This window comes from Stegastes partitus, unplaced genomic scaffold (assembly GCF_000690725.1).
Source record: "Stegastes partitus isolate 25-593 unplaced genomic scaffold, Stegastes_partitus-1.0.2 Scaffold269, whole genome shotgun sequence".
Taxonomy (NCBI): domain Eukaryota; kingdom Metazoa; phylum Chordata; class Actinopteri; family Pomacentridae; genus Stegastes; species Stegastes partitus.
Window position 1 is genome coordinate 549,635 of NW_007578000.1, and position 20,606 is coordinate 570,240.

Below are 20,606 nucleotides of genomic sequence, written 5' to 3' on the forward strand. Positions count from 1 at the left end.
TCGATTAACTATATTCTACTATAATATGTAGAATCTTAGATCTTAGATGGATTTTCGTGATGATGATATATTTATGTATAGACCAATTTATCATCTTTCTGTCACATCTGCATGTCAACATCTGCTCAGAAATGAGCTTACTATTACATTATTAGCTATTTGTAACAAAAGCAAGTTGCTTTAAAGTGAGATACCAAATAGAAACTAAAAATAATTTGACAAAACTAGTTTGACAGAGCTAAGTCCAGTAGGGTTGATACACAGTGGCATGCAGAAGTTTCTTTGAGTGATTAGAAGTGAACAAAACTGAGCTGATGGGCAGAAAATTAAACTATTCTTCTCAACATTTTAAGCAGCATTAGTGTCATGTTTTGTTTCTTACATTTTCTGAGCAATAAAAGGACCACTAAACACCACGCAAAAGTTTTTACAACCCAAGAGATTTGAGCTCTCGGATAACTAAGTCTCAGACCTTTATTAGCTTGTTCGAGCTATGGCCTGTTTTTGGTTTTCAGTTTGTAAAAGCCAAGCGATGCAAATCAGAGCTTTGTGAATACTCCTCAAATAAATCCTTAAACTTTGTCCCAACAATCAAAAGGGTTTGGCTCCTCTAAGTGGCTGCCTTGCACTTCTAACTAAAGTAAGTGATAGCCACAAAGCTGGAGAAAGCAATGATAGGACAGAGAAGTATGTCGCTGTTTTCTTCATTTCGCAATGTTATTAAGAAACGGTGGTTAACATTAACAATGAGGTCATTAAGATCAAGAAAGTCTTCCAAGACAACTCCTCTTAGGATTGCTAGAGAGGCAAATTAAAAAACCCAGTTCAACTTGTAAAACCTTTTAGGAAGATTTATTAGCATCTAGAGTCGTGCTGCTCTTTTCTACTGTGCAGCGACATTTGAACAAGCATGACCTTCATGGAAGAGTAATCAGGGGGAAAAAAATCCTGCCTTGACTATCTCAACAAAGACTGGTGCATTTGGAAACACGTCTTGAGGAGGCATGAAGCTACAATAGAACTTTCTGGGATCAATAAGCAATGGTATGTTTGGTGATGCAGAATCTCATGAGGACAACACCTCTCCAACTGTTAGTGGATCCATCATGCTTTGGACTTGTGTTACAGAAGTGGTGCCATGGGGAACATTTCACTGGTAGAGGGAGGAAAGAATTCAGTTAAAAAAAGATGCAAATTCTGTAAGCAAACCTCACACTGTCTGTAAAAAAGAAGTTAAAGTTTAAAAAAAAGGAATTATTCTACAACATGATCTAAGCTAGCAAGCTGACGGTTTTGTTATGTCCCTCACAGTCCCCTGATCTCAAATGTGTGAATAGAAGTCCAAAGAGCAGAGCTTGCAAAAAATCTCACAACACATCGTGCAGGAAGAATGGGAGAAAATCTCTCAAATAAGAATTAAAAGACTCCTAGATGACTATAAAAAGCATTTGAAAGCTGTAATTGTAGCCAAAGGAGGTGTTACTAAGTAAGGACCGTGTAGGGTGCTCAAACTTTGTTATGCCACTGCATCTGTATAAGGCTCTACTGTGAATATATAATGATACTTTTGTCAAATTTTGTCTGGCTGCCGGTCGCGGTAATGCACACAGAGCGCAGTATATCTGTGCATGTGATCCAAAACCAACAATACCAAGAAAAAAAATTTACGAGCTGATGACTTTATGGGCTCCATACATCTCTGACTCAACTGATATCCTGTGCGAAGAGCTGAGGGAGGCTTAAAGCATCAGTAGATCTGCTTTTCTTTTCAATGTAGCCTCACAGCTTCTGACGCAAAATGAAGAAGCACATGTCCTGGTGTACATCAAAGGAATTTGAAAACCATTACGTGTGTGCATATGTTGTGTGGCTGTAACCCGAAACCCAGTGCAAAACCACCAATCTGGAGTCAGGTAGAGAGAAAGAACATAAATAACCCCCACAACCACCGACATTTAATTTTTCACCACAATAATTCTTTGTTACATCATTAGTCTGCTCTCCTAGTGATGAGCGATTGGGTGGTGTTCACGTCAAACAGGCTTCATCCCTCCGCCACATGAATGTTGTCCCTGCCCATTACAGAACCATCAAAGATCAGGTCTTTCCTCACATCATTTACGAGACTCGGATGTTTGATGTTTCACAGAAAGAAGGGCAGACTGGGCACACATGCTGTTTGGTGAATGAAACATCAAATCACACCATCGTGCATGTGTCTGTCACAAGGCTCATGTGGCTGAGTTACCGTTGGATGCATGACTTGGATCTTTTTTTCACTTCAAAGCATACAACGCATACCTGTGTAATCACTTACCATGGCAGGCACAAGAGTGACACAAGAATCTGTGTGAAAAGTGAACGTTTGCGCACATATGTTGCGCGTTAACACAAAACGAACCTGCCGCGCAGGACGTTATGTAAGAAAAAGGATCAGATGCTTTAGCTCTCTTGAAAGACTCGACAGAATGAATGAGTATTTCTGCATTGAAAGAACAAATGGAGCCCAGATTGCAGATATTTGTGAGTGTAACGGAGACAGAGATAAGGAGATCTGTCATCAATGTCAGACAGTTTTCTTCGATTGCATCAGGACTGGACAAAAAACAGCTTTGGTCACCAGAAACACTCTAAAAAGAAGGAAAAGCAGGAAAAGAAGAAGTCAGACAGCTTAAAGAAAGTGGATAAAGAAAAAGGATTTAGACAACGGGCTCTAGTATTAACTTAAACATAAATTAACATGTAAAATTTGTAGATTTTTATAGATAGATAGATAGATAGATAGATAGATAGATAGATAGATAGATAGATAGATAGATAGATAGATAGATAGATAGATAGATAGATAGATCTTCCTCCCCTTGGAGAAATTCTTTATAATGTCCTGCAAAAACAGTAAAACTAAATTCTCTGGTCATGAGGATTTTTTTTTGTATGTATGTAAATGCAATAGCAGGTGATGCCTGTATCTAACTAAATATAACTTTACATTCTTAATTTTAGTGGCTATATTTCAGAGTCTTCATTGCAGATTAGTTTTCTAGGAGATCCAAAAATACACTGACTACATTAATTTTTCAATTCATCCAGAGGGTGTAAAAATGGTTTTAAATGGCTTATCGCTTATCGCTCTTGAATGAGCGGGTTTTTTGCTAAAAAGGAAAGGAAGCAACAACAGTAGAATATTAACCATAAAATATTCAGCACCTTTAAACAGCGATTCCTTTAATTCAGACAGAAGTAGACACAACTGATTTGTCAGCTAAAAGCTAGCTAATTAAGCTAATGTTAGCTCTACGAGTTGGTTAAAAACTGAAAACTCAATTTTCAATGTTTCTAGCTAATGTGTATTAAAATGTCAGTGTCAAATGGGTAAAACTAATCTGAAATCCATCAGTGTTGTTCATCCATATCAGCGTTGGACTAGTTAGCGGTAGCTGCGGTTAGGAAAAGGTCTTAGCCTTGTTTGACTCCTCTGCTTGCAAACTTTTTTATTTTCAAATACTGTGCTTTCAATTTTTTGTAAGACTGACCTGTTTGACAAATATATTCATTGTAAACTTCTCTAAATCCAATAAATAATAAACAGGACATGCCTGCTAACACTAGCCTAGTACCTGATAGCATGCAGGACAAACATACACAAAGTAAGGAAATGCAACATGCAGATGTGTTTGATATAAATATGACTTTTGAAACATTATTTGAAACTTCTTAGATGTAAAGTATATAACCTAGTTCATGGTTTGTTCGTCTGCCTTTAAAGTAACTCTTGTGGATAGTAAGCTGGCTAGCTGAACATGCTAATGATTGGAGGGAAAGCAGATAAAGAAACTTTTATTTATTTATTTTGTTTTCTGTTAATCTTCACTAAAGTGAGCAGAGAATGATTTGATTATCATAAACTACATTGAATCACTTAGCTTGGATTGTCAGGATAAAGGTAACACTAGCAAAGGCTAAAGTCCAACAATTTGCCAATTAAAATTCCTGAAAGACATTTTCCCATGGGTATGTAAGTTGTTACAAAACACTTAATTTACTTTTCGTTTTTGGCCGTTGCAAACTTTCGTGTAATTTTCTCTTGACAACTGATATATTACCAGAGAGATACTTTCTGGCACTTTGATAGTTGATCTCCAGGGTCCAACATTAAGTGTGGTGGGTTTAATGTTTGACAGGCTGCTTTTACTGTGCACCTCTGCAACTACAGGGATCCAAATACAAATGATTTCAGCTTTCTGCCTCTAATGGGAAATTTTCTTTCACCCTGGGACTCGGGCTCATGAAAACTCCATGTTGGTATTTTTATGGGAAAATCCACCTGAAGCCAAGTTATAAGCTCTATTTGGTGTGACCCTCCAACATCAATACTGAGGCACTGAATCAGACCATATATATTTATTTTCTACATTTCAGTTGTCAGTTGTGTTGAATCACTCTCCTACTTTTTTTTTCTGTATGTACAGTTTTTATTGCTGAATCTAATTATAAGCTGGAACAGAACAACTCAGCTCCCCCACAGAGCAGTTTAATATAATCGTATTCATTTGCAATTTCATGCACACATAGTTAAGCAAACACAGAATTTTTCATGGTGAAAGAACTTTAAAGCAGTGCTGCTTTATTTTACTTAACTATTTTGCAACTTTATCTCCACAATCAGATCCAGTTTGTCCCTTTTGCATGATATTAATTAATGAGCTTCAAAGGAGTTGGATTTTATTACAATTGGACAGAGCCAGACTAGTCCTTTCTCTCTTCTTCCAGACTATATAGTAAGCTTAGTCAATGGGTTGCTGGCTGAAGCCATATTATATGTACCAGACAAATATTACAGTAAAATGTTAAACCAATATTCTCATAAGTGAGAATCATGAACTGTTTCAAACCATCGCAACCAACAAAAGCAAGAGTTAAAAGACAAAAACATAGAAGAGCAAAAGATTTTGAAGTTAATAACATCTGAGTTTTAAAAGAACATTTTATGAACAGATGGAGCTACTTAGCTGTTGTCCTGAAGCTATTCAGTCCGGTCCAGTCCTGACTCTTCCTGCCTGCCAGATAAACATTAGTAATTCGCCATCACTCCATGTTCTGGCCTTCAGGTTTTGGTTGCTGCAGCTTCTCTGGCCTCCGAGGCTTGAACCACTTGGACGACCACCAACGCTTGGCGCTCACTCCATTATTTTTCCCCTGAAGAAAAACAGTCATTATTCTCGTAAAGCTCACATTAATTTCCCTACTTTTACAGAAAGGTACGAGGCTTGTTATGTCTAAATTAGGGAGCGCTTCTATTTTATGGTTAGGCACTTTGTTGGCTGTCCAAGGTGAACATGAAAGCTGTCAGGCTGTGGATAAGTTAAAGACAAGGATTCCTGACTTTATTTGTGTAATTACTTACAGAAATATGTATTTTGATTGCTAGCTTTTCTCTCTGTGGACATGTGTGTCGTCAAGACTCTGAAAAAGTCATTAACTACATAAACTTTAGGTCTTAGTAATTAGTTGAAAACAGATTTCTGATTTCTGGCCTACTTTCCATCAGTAGATGAATTTATTATTATGCATTCTGGTCCAAAATAAAATTAGTGGTTATGACATGTTGACTTTAAATGATATTAAAACAAGGCTGGTTTGGAAAAAAAGGAATGTGAGGCTCACCAAACAATGTGTTGCCCAGCAACTGCCTGTCAAGCTTTCCATTCCCATACGGCATCGTTACTGATGGCACACGTACCCCTCAGAATTCCTAACGAAATTGGTCCTCAGTGTCAAACAAATCTAGTTTCTTGTTTTAAGTCTGCAATCGTGTATTTTTGACATCTAATGTGAAATCTGGCAAATTCTATCAGCTGTCTAACCGTCTTATTGCACACTCTCATAAAGCTAATGTATCATCCATTAATGTTACCACCAGGCATGTTTTCATTCTATCAGCTATAGCTAACTAGCTGATTGGGCTAACCTTCATAAAGTTGATGTAACATGTGGCAGACTCAGTTCAAAACAAGATTCCTGTAACACAAACAACTTGAATATACACTTATTTACAATAATGCTAAAAAGACAGTCAGAAGGTGAACATCCTAACAGTTATTGATCCATATAATAAAAATGCAAATATAGAAAAGGCATTGTCATTATATTTTTGCCATATAAAGCAAGCCATTTTAACATTTAATAGCCAAGTTTTACTATCCTGATTGAAAATTCCAGATTACGTGTCATTTTGACGAGACATAATTACACTTTTTTTATTTATATATGACGTCATTCTAACCAGTCAAAAAGAAAGTTAGAAATATCTGTAGTTAAGTTTTGGTTGGTCATTATAACGGTTGCAGATATCTAATTTCTCATGTCTGAATTGTTGTGCCACTGCTCGCACAATACTTCACATTAGATATTGACCAACAAAGTGTTTCAACAGCATTAACAAGTATTTGTAGTGGATAAGATTGTAAATGCAGTGAAACAGGATAAGTATCAGAAAAGCAGGAGGGGTTTTTGGGGATCCAGAGTCATTCATTTAGGACTCATAGTCGAATTTTACGTAGCAGTTAGACAGGTTTTGCTTCTGCTATAACTACAAATATCCGCTACGTCTTCTGGCCCTGTCTAACTCATATCTATAATCGGATTGTTCTTTTTGTGTAGGAAGAGTTGAATGACAGATATCTACAATACAAATCCAGCCTAGCAGTTAAATGTTAAAATGGTTTGCCACAAAGACTGTTTCATTCCAACGTGATCCCTATTTAGGTGCTTAGCTTACTATAGCATGCAAGAAACAGAGGTTAAATACACTCTGCTGTTTGCATTCCAACTTTTACAACGAAAAAACGGTTTGAGGATAAGAACTGACCAGATGTGTTTGGCTGCGTTGTCAGGTTGCACGTTTGGTTGGGGCTGCCGATGTGTACTTTCCCAAATCCAATAACAAGTAGGACAAAGCTACTATTACTCTAAATGCAGCCTCCAAAATCAGCTGACAGTAAGAAAACACAATCTGTTATAGTGCTGACACCTAAACAGGCTTTTTAAAATAACCTCTGACCACACAAAAAACACTGTGCTCCTCCAGACATCATACCAGACATGCTAGTGGTTGCAGCTTACATGACAGCACACAAAGGCTCTGTTTAATTCACATCCTATACTCTGTTACTCCGGCGTTTTTAGTTTTGTAAAGACTGGAAGAGGAGACATCTTCTTTTAATTCAATATTTGGAACATTGCTCTTATAACAGCTCTGTGCAAAATATGGAAAACTCTAAGTTGTGCTTAGATATGACATTATAATCAACAATAAGGATTATATATGATTAGAAAGAATGTTCGTGGAAGAGTTTGGTGTGAGGTCAATTGTTCTATTTATTTGAAAGCATGAAAATCACTTAAATTAGTCATAAGGTTTCTTCCTAATAAAACTCTCTCTGTGTCATCCAGCCACGCAGCTGCACCGTGTCTTCATCCAATGAAATGATCGATATACCTCACCTTCCTTGTCACGCGTTAGCCTGATTTCCATCATTTTTTTTCTGGCAAGATAAATCAACTGCACTTCCACCAGAAAGAGCATAAATCGGCACAATTAATTTATGTCGCCGTCCAGCTCTTCATGGCAGAGACATGAACGTCTGTGAAGTTTGCTTGTGTATGGTTCTGATTAGTCAACATGTGCTGCTTCTATCCACAGTCTTTCCTCTCCTTCCTCTTCTCCCCAGAGTCTTTCATTTGCACAGCGGGGAGCCTCAGGCGCTTTACAGAGAGAAAAGGACTGAAGAGCTGAGAGAGATGGATAGAGAGAGATAAAGCCTGTCTTACACATATGACTGTGTGGCTAGGAGTAGTTTAAGTGTGTATAAACTGAGCAATTCTAAAATATATTTTAAAATATTGTTATCTTTAAATATGCAAAGTGTCACGCAAAACTAACATGAGACTAAAAACTGCTGAATAACCAAAACATAAATAATACGTTAAAAGGTCTCATGTTGGCTTAAGGGATGTTAATGAATAATCACTGATCAAGTAATTTCCAATAATAATTCATCCATCCATCCATTATCTATACACCGCTTAATCCTCATTAGGGTCACGGGGGGGCTGGAGTCTATCCCAGCCGACTTAGGGCGAAGGCAGAGGACACCCTGGACAGGTTGCCAGTCCATCGCAGGGCCAATAATAATTCAGTAGATTAAAAATAAAAATGCGACAAGGCAGAAGATGAGGGACAGAAAATGTACTATAGATCAGCTGTGGTGACTGGTTGCCCCACAGGGGGGTTAGGGCTCAGTTTCTACATAGTTTTGTCAGAAGGTGAAAATGTCTTTGTCAAAATGCAGAAAAATGTCAGCGCCTCCCAAATCTTGTGTCATTTTGTCAGTGACATCAAGTAAACCAGTGCCAAATGACCACCAGCAGTTGTATTTAAATATACATTTTACATGCACAACATTTTTTTTTACTCTGGAGTATTTGGTGCATCAATTTGTGAAGACTTTAATTTAGATGGCCTTTGAATTGATGTTTGCAATGGTCTACACCTACACTAAGTAAAGCTAGTGATGTCGTAACTAACTTGAAATAAAATAAATATTAACCTGTTTCTGCTCAATTTATGATGGATCTGCTTCAAGAACCAGCCTACAATGTATCTGGCCCAAAACAATCCATCCATCCATCCATCCATCCATTATCTATACACCGCTTTATCCTCACTAATTATTTATTATTGTTATTATTTATTTTAAAAAGTGAACTATTCAGTTCGGAGATTTTGCAAATTCTCATTCAGAGTGTTCATCACTGCAATACTTGTTCACTTCTAGGGTCGAACAGCTGTAAAAACTTTGAACTTGTACGGTTCTATGTTTGATGAGTGAACAAATAGTTTCACCATCTGGTTTAGTATTCAGTTACTCATCCCTTGTTCAAACATCAGCATGTGTGGCTTTGTCACTCTTAACTTGCCCTTCCTTCAGTGTTGTCTGAAAAACAGCAACAGTTTGGAGGTTATATCTGATTTCTGGTTTGAATTTGCTGGTATTTTGAAAGAGTATGACACAGATGCGTGCAGCAGATATGACAGTATAATGCTATTGTAGATATTAAATCATGATGGGCTAGTGAGTGCAAAGTACATGACTGTATAATGAGAGTTAAATGGTACAGAGTTACAATTTATGATGGTCTGATGAGACTAATATCCTGTCTAGATAATATGTCTGGCTTCACTCTCCAGCACTTTGTCAACAGTCTTAGCAACGACGAGCCCTCCAGAATAGCTGAGCTGTGAGATGTGTGTGTCGTACGTGTGTGTTTACCTCTCCTTCTCATATCCCCGCTGCCTTCTGAAAGGTGATAAATCAAGTCAATTATACAAGTACAGCTGCTGCATAGTTTCAGGAATATGAGATGAACTGCAGATTCATGAAGCTTCTGCTCATACAAACACCCTCATTCACACACACAAGCACACTTCATTCTGATTATACTGCTGGTTCCTAAATGCCAGTTCCTGGACTTGGTGCCCCTCTGGCCCGCCAGTCCTTAATCCATTAAGAAGGGTCACCCCAAACACTGCAAAGGTTGACACATCTTTTTAGGGGTTTCCAACAAAAAGAACTGACTCCCTTAAGCCTTTTGTGATGAAGCCCTGTGAAGATCAGGCTAAAAGTCAACTGATGCTTTAAATTACATCATTTTTGACAATGATGAATTTGAAGGTAACCCTCTCACTGCCGTTTCGCGTCTCAGAGTCCCACAGGATGCCTTCCTCTGCACAACTGCCAAACAAAGTCCTGGACTTCTGCGTCGGTCCATCCATCATAGGATTCCTACTGTAGCTCCGTGGTTCTGAAGGACAATAGATTAAAATGAAAAAAAACTTGTCTTCAGTTGCAGATTTTTACAAATGGAGGTTACACAATTCTGGTGAAGCACTAAAGCTAATGCACCAACCAACAATGGTCTGAGTTGTTAGCCACATCTTCAGAGGTTCCTGAACCTTCCAAAAGTCCCCCAACCAGGAAATTGTTTTGGAGGGGGAAGCACTCTCCCTGCAGCTTTATTTAGACCCTGGCTGCATGATTTTTATCACTGATGTTGCAATTGTGAGTAGATTTGTACAATATATTTTTTAAACTCAAGCTTTAATTCAATTTTTACAAGTTATGCACGATACAAAAAATTTCTTCCCATACCGACATCCGATATTAAGATTTCTGATATCGCGATAACCGATATTACCGATGCCGATATACAATTTTTGTTCACACTGAAAAATGAGTATAAGTAAGCACTGTGAAAACGTGAAAACTATTTAAAAGAAGCCCATACCAAATTAGACCACATAGTCTTCTTTGTTACATAACAAAAGTAAAACATATTTAAACATATTTTAACATGTTTAACGTTCAAGTCCAGGACCATTTAAGTAAAAACATCTGTGATGCAGCAGCAATATCAAATGTAGAGACGAAGCCGCTAAAGTAGGCTTTTCACATCAGCAACATTTGTTCATCGGACCGATGCGATATATGGGGAAAAAAACACGAACAACGGCCGCTACCGATGTGGTCACCGATATGTCGTGCATCAAGCATTTACTCCAGAATAGATTTAAAATGTGTGATGGAGCATTACTGCATGAGAAATCATCAAATCATCCAACCACTGACAACAGTTTAGATTCTGGGTCAGACACTTTGCTTAATGCATATCCTGAACTGCAGACTTTGTCAGTTTGAAATCATTTAGTTGTTACATCATAAATGCATGTGTCAAAGCAACATCCAGGTGAATACCAGGTACCAAGGTTTCCCTCGTCATAACGAGATGACCGGTGTTATACACTTCCCCTGTCAGTGGGTTTAATGTCGTGGCTCATCTCTGTAGCTTCTCAGAAGGGTGTTGCATTCTTCTGTGTAAACTCCTCTTAGCATATAATTATTTTAATATAGAATACGTTAAAGAAATAGTTTTGGGAAATCAGTAACACTCTTGTGTCTATGTGCAGTGAAGTTAGAATTAGGAGGCAGTTAGCTTAGCTTAACATAAACTTTAGGAACAGGGGATATGGCTTGTCGTGCCCCCCCACCCCCACCCCTTCTTGTTTATCTTTTAAATTTTACCACCAGCTGTTTATTCACAACTACTTTTGTTATTTTCACATTTCTCTATTCTCTGCTTATCCAATCTCTGACAAGTATTCTCTTCTTGTCTTTCATTTATCCTCTTCTCATCCTTTAAAAAAGTCTTGTCTTAAAACAAGTCCTGTTACCTTTCAACATATTTTTACTTCTTCCTTTGTCCTCTTGTCCGATCTCTTTACAGTGTCTTCTTTCATTGTTTAGACTACATGTCTTCATCTCTTGTCTTGTTTCCTGTTCAACTGACTCTTCATCTTCTCATCCTTTCATTTCTTGTTCTCTCATTTCACTTCTATCGTCCCTGATTTCCACTTATCGTCTCTGTCCTGCTTTTATTTCTTCTTGTCTTCTCTCATTTCCCCAATATTAACTTACAGCTGGTTATTTTCAGTCCATAAGTTGACTGGATAAATGCTTACAGATGCAAATCCAACGGTGGATGTTATGAATTTTAAACGCTATCGTGTCCACGAGATTATTGCCAGATTATAATGTCCACAATCACTGAAAATTTTCTGGTCAGATAGAACGCAAACTTTTATGAGAAGGTTCACATGAGAGGAAACAAAGAGTCCACAGAGTTATTTTATTTGTTGTTCTTGTTGAATTAAAGACTCTTTCTGCATTTTTATGGAAAAATTCTGTTTCAGCATGTCAATAAAAGCCTATTCATCTCAGATTGTTTTCATATCGGTTTGATTCACAGGGCCTCATTAAACACATAAACACACACAATGAAAATAATCTACACGGTGTGGGTTCAAAGCTATGAAAGCAAACACCAGATAAAAGAGAGTCAGAGAGTGTTTTTTCAGTGCAGTTTTGTTTCCATAGATAATAAAGACTAAATGCATAAAAGCTGTCTGCAAACACATTAAATACTTGTATCATTTGCTTACACTCATTATTATGTTAATGTCTGTTTTTGTGTGTGTGTTTTCCAGTGGAGGAGACACTGGTGCGGTTGGTGAACGGGTCTGGTCCGCATGAAGGTCGCGTGGAGGTTTTCCACGAACGTCGCTGGGGGACGGTGTGTGATGATGTCTGGGATAAAAAGGATGGAGACGTAGTCTGCAGGATGCTGGGATACCAAGGGGCAACTGAGATACATAAGACTGGACGCTTCGGACATGGTATGAAACTTTTTTGATGTTATTTTATGGGTGCATTGAACTTCTAACCTTCATGTAAGCCATCCTGTCATTGGGTTTGGTTTGTAAGGGCTAAGCTTTAGCCTTTGGTTTTCTTGGGGGTTGTGTTTTTGTCAAAGTTTCAATATTGCTGTGGTCAAAAAGTGTACACGTAATCATCTATGGCTCAAAAGATAGCAGATTGTCTTTTATTTATTGCTTCTTTCTGCAAAAGTGTCCTTCAGCAACAGTCCAAACCCCAATAATTTGAACAGGCAGTGCATGGCATAGCAGCTTTGCCACCATCGTTGTGTAAGAATGTGTCCAGTGAGTGAATTAGAACCACAGTGCAAAGTTTTGTTCTGAAGTACCAATGCACTGGTCAGCCAAAACATCATTACACCCCTGATTAATTCTCATCAGTCCCTCGCATTCTGGCATCGTAACTCCAACCCACCAAGGCGTGAACCTGTGAAGGTGCTCTGTGATTTCCATCCCATTAGCAACACGTGTTTTAAGTCAGGTTGTTCGCCCCTAAAAGCACACTGAGCACATGTACAACCAAATGGTAACAACCACGGATAGCCAATATGGACGTTCCAGTGCGATGCCACTGAGGGCCACTAGGCACTGACTCCAGAAAAACCTCTGGCACCAAAAGTGTCACTGTCATTAAATACTATATCTGTACTATGCCTGTCAAAAAATGTAGATGCCATTATCTAAATTCACTCCTGATCAGTGTGATTGTGCCCTTTTTTTTTTTTTTTTTTTTTAATCTATAATCAAGCTTAGGCTGGTGAACTTCTGCTGCATGCACATTGTGTTGGTTTACTTTGATTCAGTAACTTCTACTTTGTGATCACAGACGCTCTCCAGTTTAGCTATCTCTTAGCTTGTTTTAATCAGTTTTTGTTTCACTTCAGTGTGTAATTGCCGAATTTACTTCAATTCAGTTTCGTTTATATAGACCTACTTTACATAGTAAGATCCTACAATATTATTTTACAGAGAGAAACCCAATAAATCTAAATGGTCCCCTTTGTGCAGCATACAGTGGTAAGAAAAAACTTACAGAGAGAGAGAGAGAGAGAGAGAGAGAGAGAGAGAGCGAAGGATCGCAAAGACAAACAGAAAAACAACACACAAGAGAAAATACACACTGGTGAGGCCAGTATCTTTTATCACATGTAGCTCCGGAGCCACAGATAAATACAAAAAGGGCCAAACACAAACTACTGGAGAGAGAAGACACAAAGTTAATGACATGCAGTGGTTTGATATAAATGTAGAGAGTGATAGTGAGAAGAGTAGACTGGAGGTGCATCATGGGAAGTCCCCCAGCAGTCAAGGTACAGCAGCATAACTACGGGATGATTCAAGGTCACCTGAGCCACCCCTCAAAATATGGTTAAAATATGGCTTGATCATTATCCCTAAAGGGATTCTGAAATTCAGTTTGGTCAGTAAATGTTTATTTTTCTAATGGGTTCCAGTTTTATTGCATTTTATATACAATTTTAGTGTAAGGTAGATTGTGTACAATGCACCTCGCCCCTTAGCAAACATACTGTATGCATTAGCTACAAGCAAAGTCCTTAAAGGCAAGTCGCGCCACTTGGCAGACATCTGGGTAACACCCTTGTGCAGTTATTTTGGGATAACACGACCAAGTCCCTATCAAAAGGAGCGGGGGGGAGAGCCATAGCTGCTATTTCAGTTATCATCAGGACTTAAAAACTGCCTGAACACAATCACCAGTTTAATCTTAAAAAGTTTGGTGACTTTGCTCAAAAATCTGGTTTAAAACGCATTTTTTTTCCAAAGGTTGTGCTTCTACTGTGCACAGTTTCATGACACTGCGCTTGAGTCATGTTTTCCAGTTGGGCTGTTATAATGGAAGTGATTGGATTTTAGAGGGAATAACAGGATGTGTCATGAAACTGCCCTCTTTGGTGTTGTAGAATTCTCTCATAGATTTCTATTCAACATCATGGAAGTGGCGAGTCTTTCCTTGTAATGACGCTGCTATGAGCTCTAGTGAGGGTTGTGGATAGATAAGGGACAACGTCAGCCTCTGCTTTGTGATATATCAGTGTTTTTACCAATGCAGTGACAATGTAAGGTAAATCATGAAAAAAAAAAAAACACACAAACTGTCATGTTAAATTTTGAGGACATCCTACGACGATGTGTAAAAAGTCTGTCTGAACATGGTCGAATGTAGAAAGTAGTGAAGCTATATTAAACCTTAAGTCAATGTCGGTATGTTGGGTACACTGTGTTTACCATCGTTTGAATTACCTTAGCTTAAGGATGAGTTAATGATGATGTTTTATTACAAATTTAAGTGCTCTTTTCTTTTAGGCAAATTTTTTACAGCTCGGTGTTCCCAGTGTGAAATAAGAGGACATCAATCAATGTCTTGGCCCGCAGCACGTATCCACAGTGGATGTACTTCTGATTTTTACTAACTCTGCAGTTCTTAGCTGTTGGTGGTAGTACTTGAGCAATGCCCTAAAATGCGACAGGGATTAATATTAAGGCTTTATGGGGAAAGTCATGTGAGCCAAATGTCGTCAAGAAGGAGTCTCAGAGGTCATATTCATCTCTGTCTCCCGCTCCCACTCTCTCTTCGTTTTATTTCATTCAGCCTTACATCATTCAGAGTCTCTGTCCAGGCAGAGTTGTTACCAATAAGTCTGGAAAAATGGGGGAAAATGTGCTTTTGTTCCAGAAGACGTCCTCCAGACAACAGCACTGACTAACATCACGGCTGTATTCAGTGTTCAGCTATCTGGAATTTACATATAGCATTTTGATTTCTTTTAGTCAAATTCTTTCTGAGTCATAGCTTTCAGGGTATTTCTCAGGCCTAGATTTGACAGGAGAGAACACGCTGTACCACCAAAGTGACCAATCAGGAAACTGTTCACGACACTCATCCAGTGAAGTAAAGCAGGTCTGCAGTACTGTTAGGCAATAACACCAAAGAATGTCTCTGTCTTTTAACTGTTAGAAATGCATGAAAGAAATCATGTCTAAATCTCATTTGGCCTATGTACATAACATAACAGGTGTTTTAGTAGATGGTTCAAGACATTATGACATATATAAAAGAGGAGCTCATAGACTGAATCACCAGTATTGCTATTAATCACCTACCTGCTGTACAAACTAAGTTACAGGCTCCAGCAGTGCAAATCAGGATTGCAACCAAATATACAACAGCAAGCCCAAATAAACCAGCATTTCAAATGTAGTGTAATGCTTATCGGAGCCTTTCCAGAACCAAAGAACAACTGAAGAACCAAATAACAGTGTATTTATAATCTTTAACCAGGTTGTACACTTCATAATGTTCTGTCTCTGTTTAAATGTGTCTGCATTGGATGGAAATCCTCAGCTGAAGCACAAAAACGCACAAAACTTTACCAATCATTGTGTCTTGTACTACAAAGTATTCCTCAGACATCTGTGTATCTGACACTTTACCGTCAAATAAATACCTCTGTGTAGTTCATTCTTTATTTTTACTAACACACAAACCTCCTACTTGTCAGACCATTTGTCTTTAACAGTGTAGTGGAGACAAAAAGCATTGTCTTTATATGTTTCATCTAAATTCTTTTAGACACTCTGTGCATGAGACTCTAAATATACTCCATAAAACACTTTCATATCCGTATTTTCCACCACAGCACTTTCAACTAATACAATTCTACCTAAACTTGGAACCTTCTGTTTTAAACCTGCAGTGTGAAAAATGTGTCTCCCCCTTCTGGCAAAGAGAGTACTACAGTAGAGTTATGACTGTTGATGGCTGTTTATGACTTTCCCCTGATTGCTTTCTTTTTTTAGACAGCAATGTTTTCTCTGAGATTATTTTTTATGTGGGGAATCTACATTTTTTCTTAGATTCTTCTGAAGTTTCACCGCCGTAGGTTCTAGCACACTCTGAGCTGCTGTCGCCTGCTCTGTTACCGTCACCACGACAGGCTCAGCTTACTGTTGATGTAAAATGAATCGCTACCAGTGCACTGGATAGATAATCTCAGATAGAAGTAGAGTTCACATGTGCAAAGCTGTCTCCCAAATTAGTCACTGGAATTCCTCTGTAATAACTTTAAGCTTGAGAACGAGCATGAAGAGCAAACATTTCAGACCAAGAGGACTTTGAAGAGTTATGAAACGTCATCAACTCAAACTGGGACTAAAATCTAATAATGAAATATAGCATGGCAAAGATTCTTCTTTACAAAAAACTAAACTTTCAGTATTTTCTTTAAACTCTGAAAACTGTACATTTTAGATGCACATTACTTCTACCTCTTCCGACCATAAGCACTAGTGTGTCCAACCCCAACACAAGCATCAGCTCTCAGGAAGAATCTGTTTCAAGGATCAGAAAAAAGGTGTTCTTTAACAAAATCTGATTGATTTTCAGCTCACACTGATGTTCTTTTAGCCTCCTTTTACAAACCACCTAAAATCTACCTTTAAATCCTCTAAATCCTTCTGAAGTTCATGACTCTTGGGTGTTCCCCTGAAATCACACACAGTGTTTGATGACTCAACACTTATTTGTGAGAAGTATTATAAATTCAGGGCGAGCGGACGTTACTCCATCGTGCAAACAGTAACTGTTAATGCGTGTCGAGATCCAGAGTAAACGGTTTAAAGGTCCCCCGTCCATTAAAGTAAACCCTCAGAAGGCAGAGCAGCAGAACAGCTGTGGTATCATGTACAACAACACTGGACCTGGCTACCTCTGCAGCCTCATGTGCACTTTCCCCGGCGCATACCTCATTTCCATCCACGGCACGCCTGCACGGAGACACGTGTGTTGTTTCATGCTGCTTTCAAGATGTCAAATCTGCAGCCAGGTTCTCTTTGTTATAGTATATTGTGAACTGAGTCAAGAATGTTGGAAGGACATGGTTTGACTGAGATATCAATTTTCTGTTATTATTCAGATATCAGCGTATGAATGTAACAGTTTAACAGAAAAAATGTGCTTTTTGCAAACAGAAGAAATAAGTCTCTATTTTTTTTCTGTTTTGTCTGAGTAGAGAGTCAAAGAACAGAGGAACTGGTGTGTTGTACAGATTGTATACACAGTACTGTTTGGAAAACTCACTCAGTTTTTAACAGTTTGCATGAATCTGTTTGAGTTCTGACAACCTTTAATGAACTCATGTTCAATCAACAAATTGATTGAGGGGAATTAGATTTGTTGTCAACAGTCAAAGGTATTTTTAACTACTACTTTTAACCGTCTGAAATTATTCAGACATGAAGAGGCTAACTTTGAATCCTGTATTCAAAGTAAAGAAAAAATAATTTATCAAGCCAGTTTCATTCATTACTTTAACTTGAATTTAGTTGTAAATCCGAACATCAGTTTTGTTCTGTTTTGTTGTCATGCAAGTATTTATTGAAGTGGTGGGAATATGTCCTTAAAATTACTTTTTAAATTGTAATTCCTGTAAATTCAAATGCTTGATTTATGATTTTGGACAATGATCTGATTTGACTAAATTTTCTTAATCTGGATATCAGTTTGTGTTTCCACTGATGATATAAAGCCTTCAGAGCTCTATGCTATGGCTGAACTTTGATAAAGCGAAAACACAGAAAGAAGCCAAGCTGAAACTGGCAGAACTGGAAACAAACCAGTTCCCAAAATCTAGTCAATATGTTCAGAGAAAAAGTTGTGCACAATAAAACTTTCTAACTTAAAAACACATATATTTAAGTCTCTGCATCAGAACTGCAGTTTATTTCACCACAGTTGAGGAACTGAAGATAGGATTTATTTCTGTGAAATAAGAAAAAAAAAAAAGTTTTCTTCTTCTGAGAAAAACTTTAATGGAACAACATCAATGAAGGGGCAAGTTGGCTAACACACTGCCAGTAAGAGATTTTGGAAATGTTTCTTTTTTGCATGGTTCATCAAACACGTCTGATGAGTCTCTTTGGTATTCATAGCACACATGTTTCATGTAGTTCCAGCAGAAAAATAGACAGTTTGATTTACCAGGGCAGTGAATAATGCCAGAAAACGTAAGCTTTGCACACCAGAAAACTGACTGACCTGTTGCTCTGATTGATCATTTTGGAGGCTTGTCAGACCTGTCAGTTAAAGATAGAGAGGACTGTGATTCTCTGGTGTTTGCAGCGAATTTAAAAGCATAATTTAGCAAATACATCCATCCAAATGGGAGGAACAGTTTACGGCAAATACAATGAATCTTGTTATTAATGGACAGTAATATACATGTCTCAAGAACGTTTTTCTACAGTGCAGGGGGCTTTCCACTACTTTAAGAAAAATCTGCTTTTACATTTTTAAAGAGTAAATGAAGGTAAATTAAAGAAAGGAAAAAGTTACGGTCACCAGAAAACAGTTCAGGAGAAAGTTAATAAATATTTTTGACATTTCAGGGACATTTCCTCTGAGCCTAAAAGCCAAAGAAGAAGTAAAGAATAAGTAAAGCCAATGCAGAAGTACCTTAAAGCTGTGTTCTGCCTAACAGCCAGCAGAGGGCGACTCCTCTGGTAGCAAAAACAAGTCAGATTGCATAGAAGTCTATGAGTGAATGACCCTACTTCTCCTTTGATTTGTTCGTCCAGTAAACAATGTCCTGATAAGTTCATGAACTCCATCACTAGTTTCAAGACAGTGTGCTCAATTTGTAAATTATTGTCCCATTAAGAAGCAAGGGTATGTTTCAGTGCGAGGGTTCCTTGTGATTGGCAGGCTGCTACCATGCATAGTGTCCTCAGGCTTTCCAGTCAGATGCACAGCTCAATCATCACATCCAGGGTCAAAAGACTAAGATGGCAACAGCCAAATTCCAGACTTGAGACTTTGAAATGTCAGTGCACAAACTTATGGGTGGCTTGACTCAGCCTTGCTGAGATTAAGATCAGTTTCTTAAGAACAAACATACACACTGACTGCAAGCATGTACACAAAATTCTCAACCCACAGTCTACATGCAGTAAATGACACAGTTTCAAAGGGCATCCACAATGTTTAGATAGTGTTTCAAAATGAATGGGAGCCTATTGTTTTTTTCATAGTTAGTATGTTGACTTGGAACATACTGTTCAGTTTAAGCGTCCTCAGAGTTGGAATTATTATTACATTATATTTAACATTAGAGATGATTCATGTGAAGTGCAGTTCCCACTTTGCTTTAAAAGGATTGTCCCATTTTGTTCGTGTATCATATCATTGTAAGTCATCATTTTATCACCTCTACTGCAGCGCGAGGGCTCACAGTCAACATAAGGAAGCACTAACACTTGTTTTTGCCATCAGTGCAGATAAGTGAACTTTGTAACTTCTTTGTCTGCGTCTTTTTCTCATTTAGTTGTTGAGGTCATAGAGAAATTAAGGACGCTGCAGTTTTCTTTTTCAAGAGGATAACTTTGACTCTATTGAACTGCTCCCATCATATCTGAATACACATTTCAATATTTATTCTCCAGCTGTCTTGATCGCAACAGTTCCTTGAACTGTTTGCCAGTTGTGAGAAAGGAAAAATGGAATTTTAAGAGGTTGGTTAAAACTTATTTAAGTTTGGAATTGTCAGCCTGCTGGCCTGAAGCTGAGATAATGCTTTTGACTGCATTTCTCTGTTTTGTGTGGATTTTGATTTTGTGCCTTTTATCTTCCTTGTTTGCCAGTAAAAAGATTCAAAGGAGGGTTGAGGATTTTTTTAAATGAAGAAATGTGGGACTCGAAATTAAAGTCCCTCCTAAAGAGACACACAATGGCCACAAACACATTAAGACATAAACAGACTCTGATAAATGTGTGACTTTGTAGTCGTTAGGTGACTGATTTGTTACATGTGTTTTAAAAGTTGTTTCTTGTCTCTTTGTGTACTTTTTGTTTGTCTTTGTGGCTATGTTTGATGTTTGTGTAGTTGTGTTGTGTCTTCACAGTAATTTTGTGTATCTTTTTTTCTTATTTTGCATGTCTTTGTGATCTTTTTGTATGTCTTTGTGTGGATTTTGCATCTCTGGTAGTTGTTTTGTGCATCTTGGTAGTCATTTTGTGTTTCTGTCTCATTTCAGCTGTGTTGTGTCTTTGTAGTTGTTTTGTGCATCGTAAGTTACTTTATGTGTCTGCTGTCATTTGTTTTTGTCTTTGCCGTCCTTTTGTGTCTCTTGGTGTTTGTTTAGTGTCATTTTATAGTATTTTTTTGCACTTTTGTTATCATCTTATGCCCCTTTTTGGCTAATTTGTGTCTCTGTGGTATTTTTATCTTCTTTTATGGTTATGTTGTGCCTCTTTGTAGTC

General features: G+C 37.9%; 1 protein-coding gene across 1 annotated transcript in view; it reads left to right on the forward strand.

The window, feature by feature from the left end:
• scara5 (scavenger receptor class A, member 5 (putative)) overlaps window positions 1-20,606 on the forward strand; it is a 106,961-nt gene that overhangs the window by 77,666 nt on the left and 8,689 nt on the right. Inside the window, exon 11 of the mRNA XM_008282378.1 lies at window positions 12,104-12,292. Within this exon, the coding sequence (XP_008280600.1) occupies window positions 12,104-12,292 (189 nt within the window). The remainder of the gene's footprint in view (window positions 1-12,103; window positions 12,293-20,606) is intronic.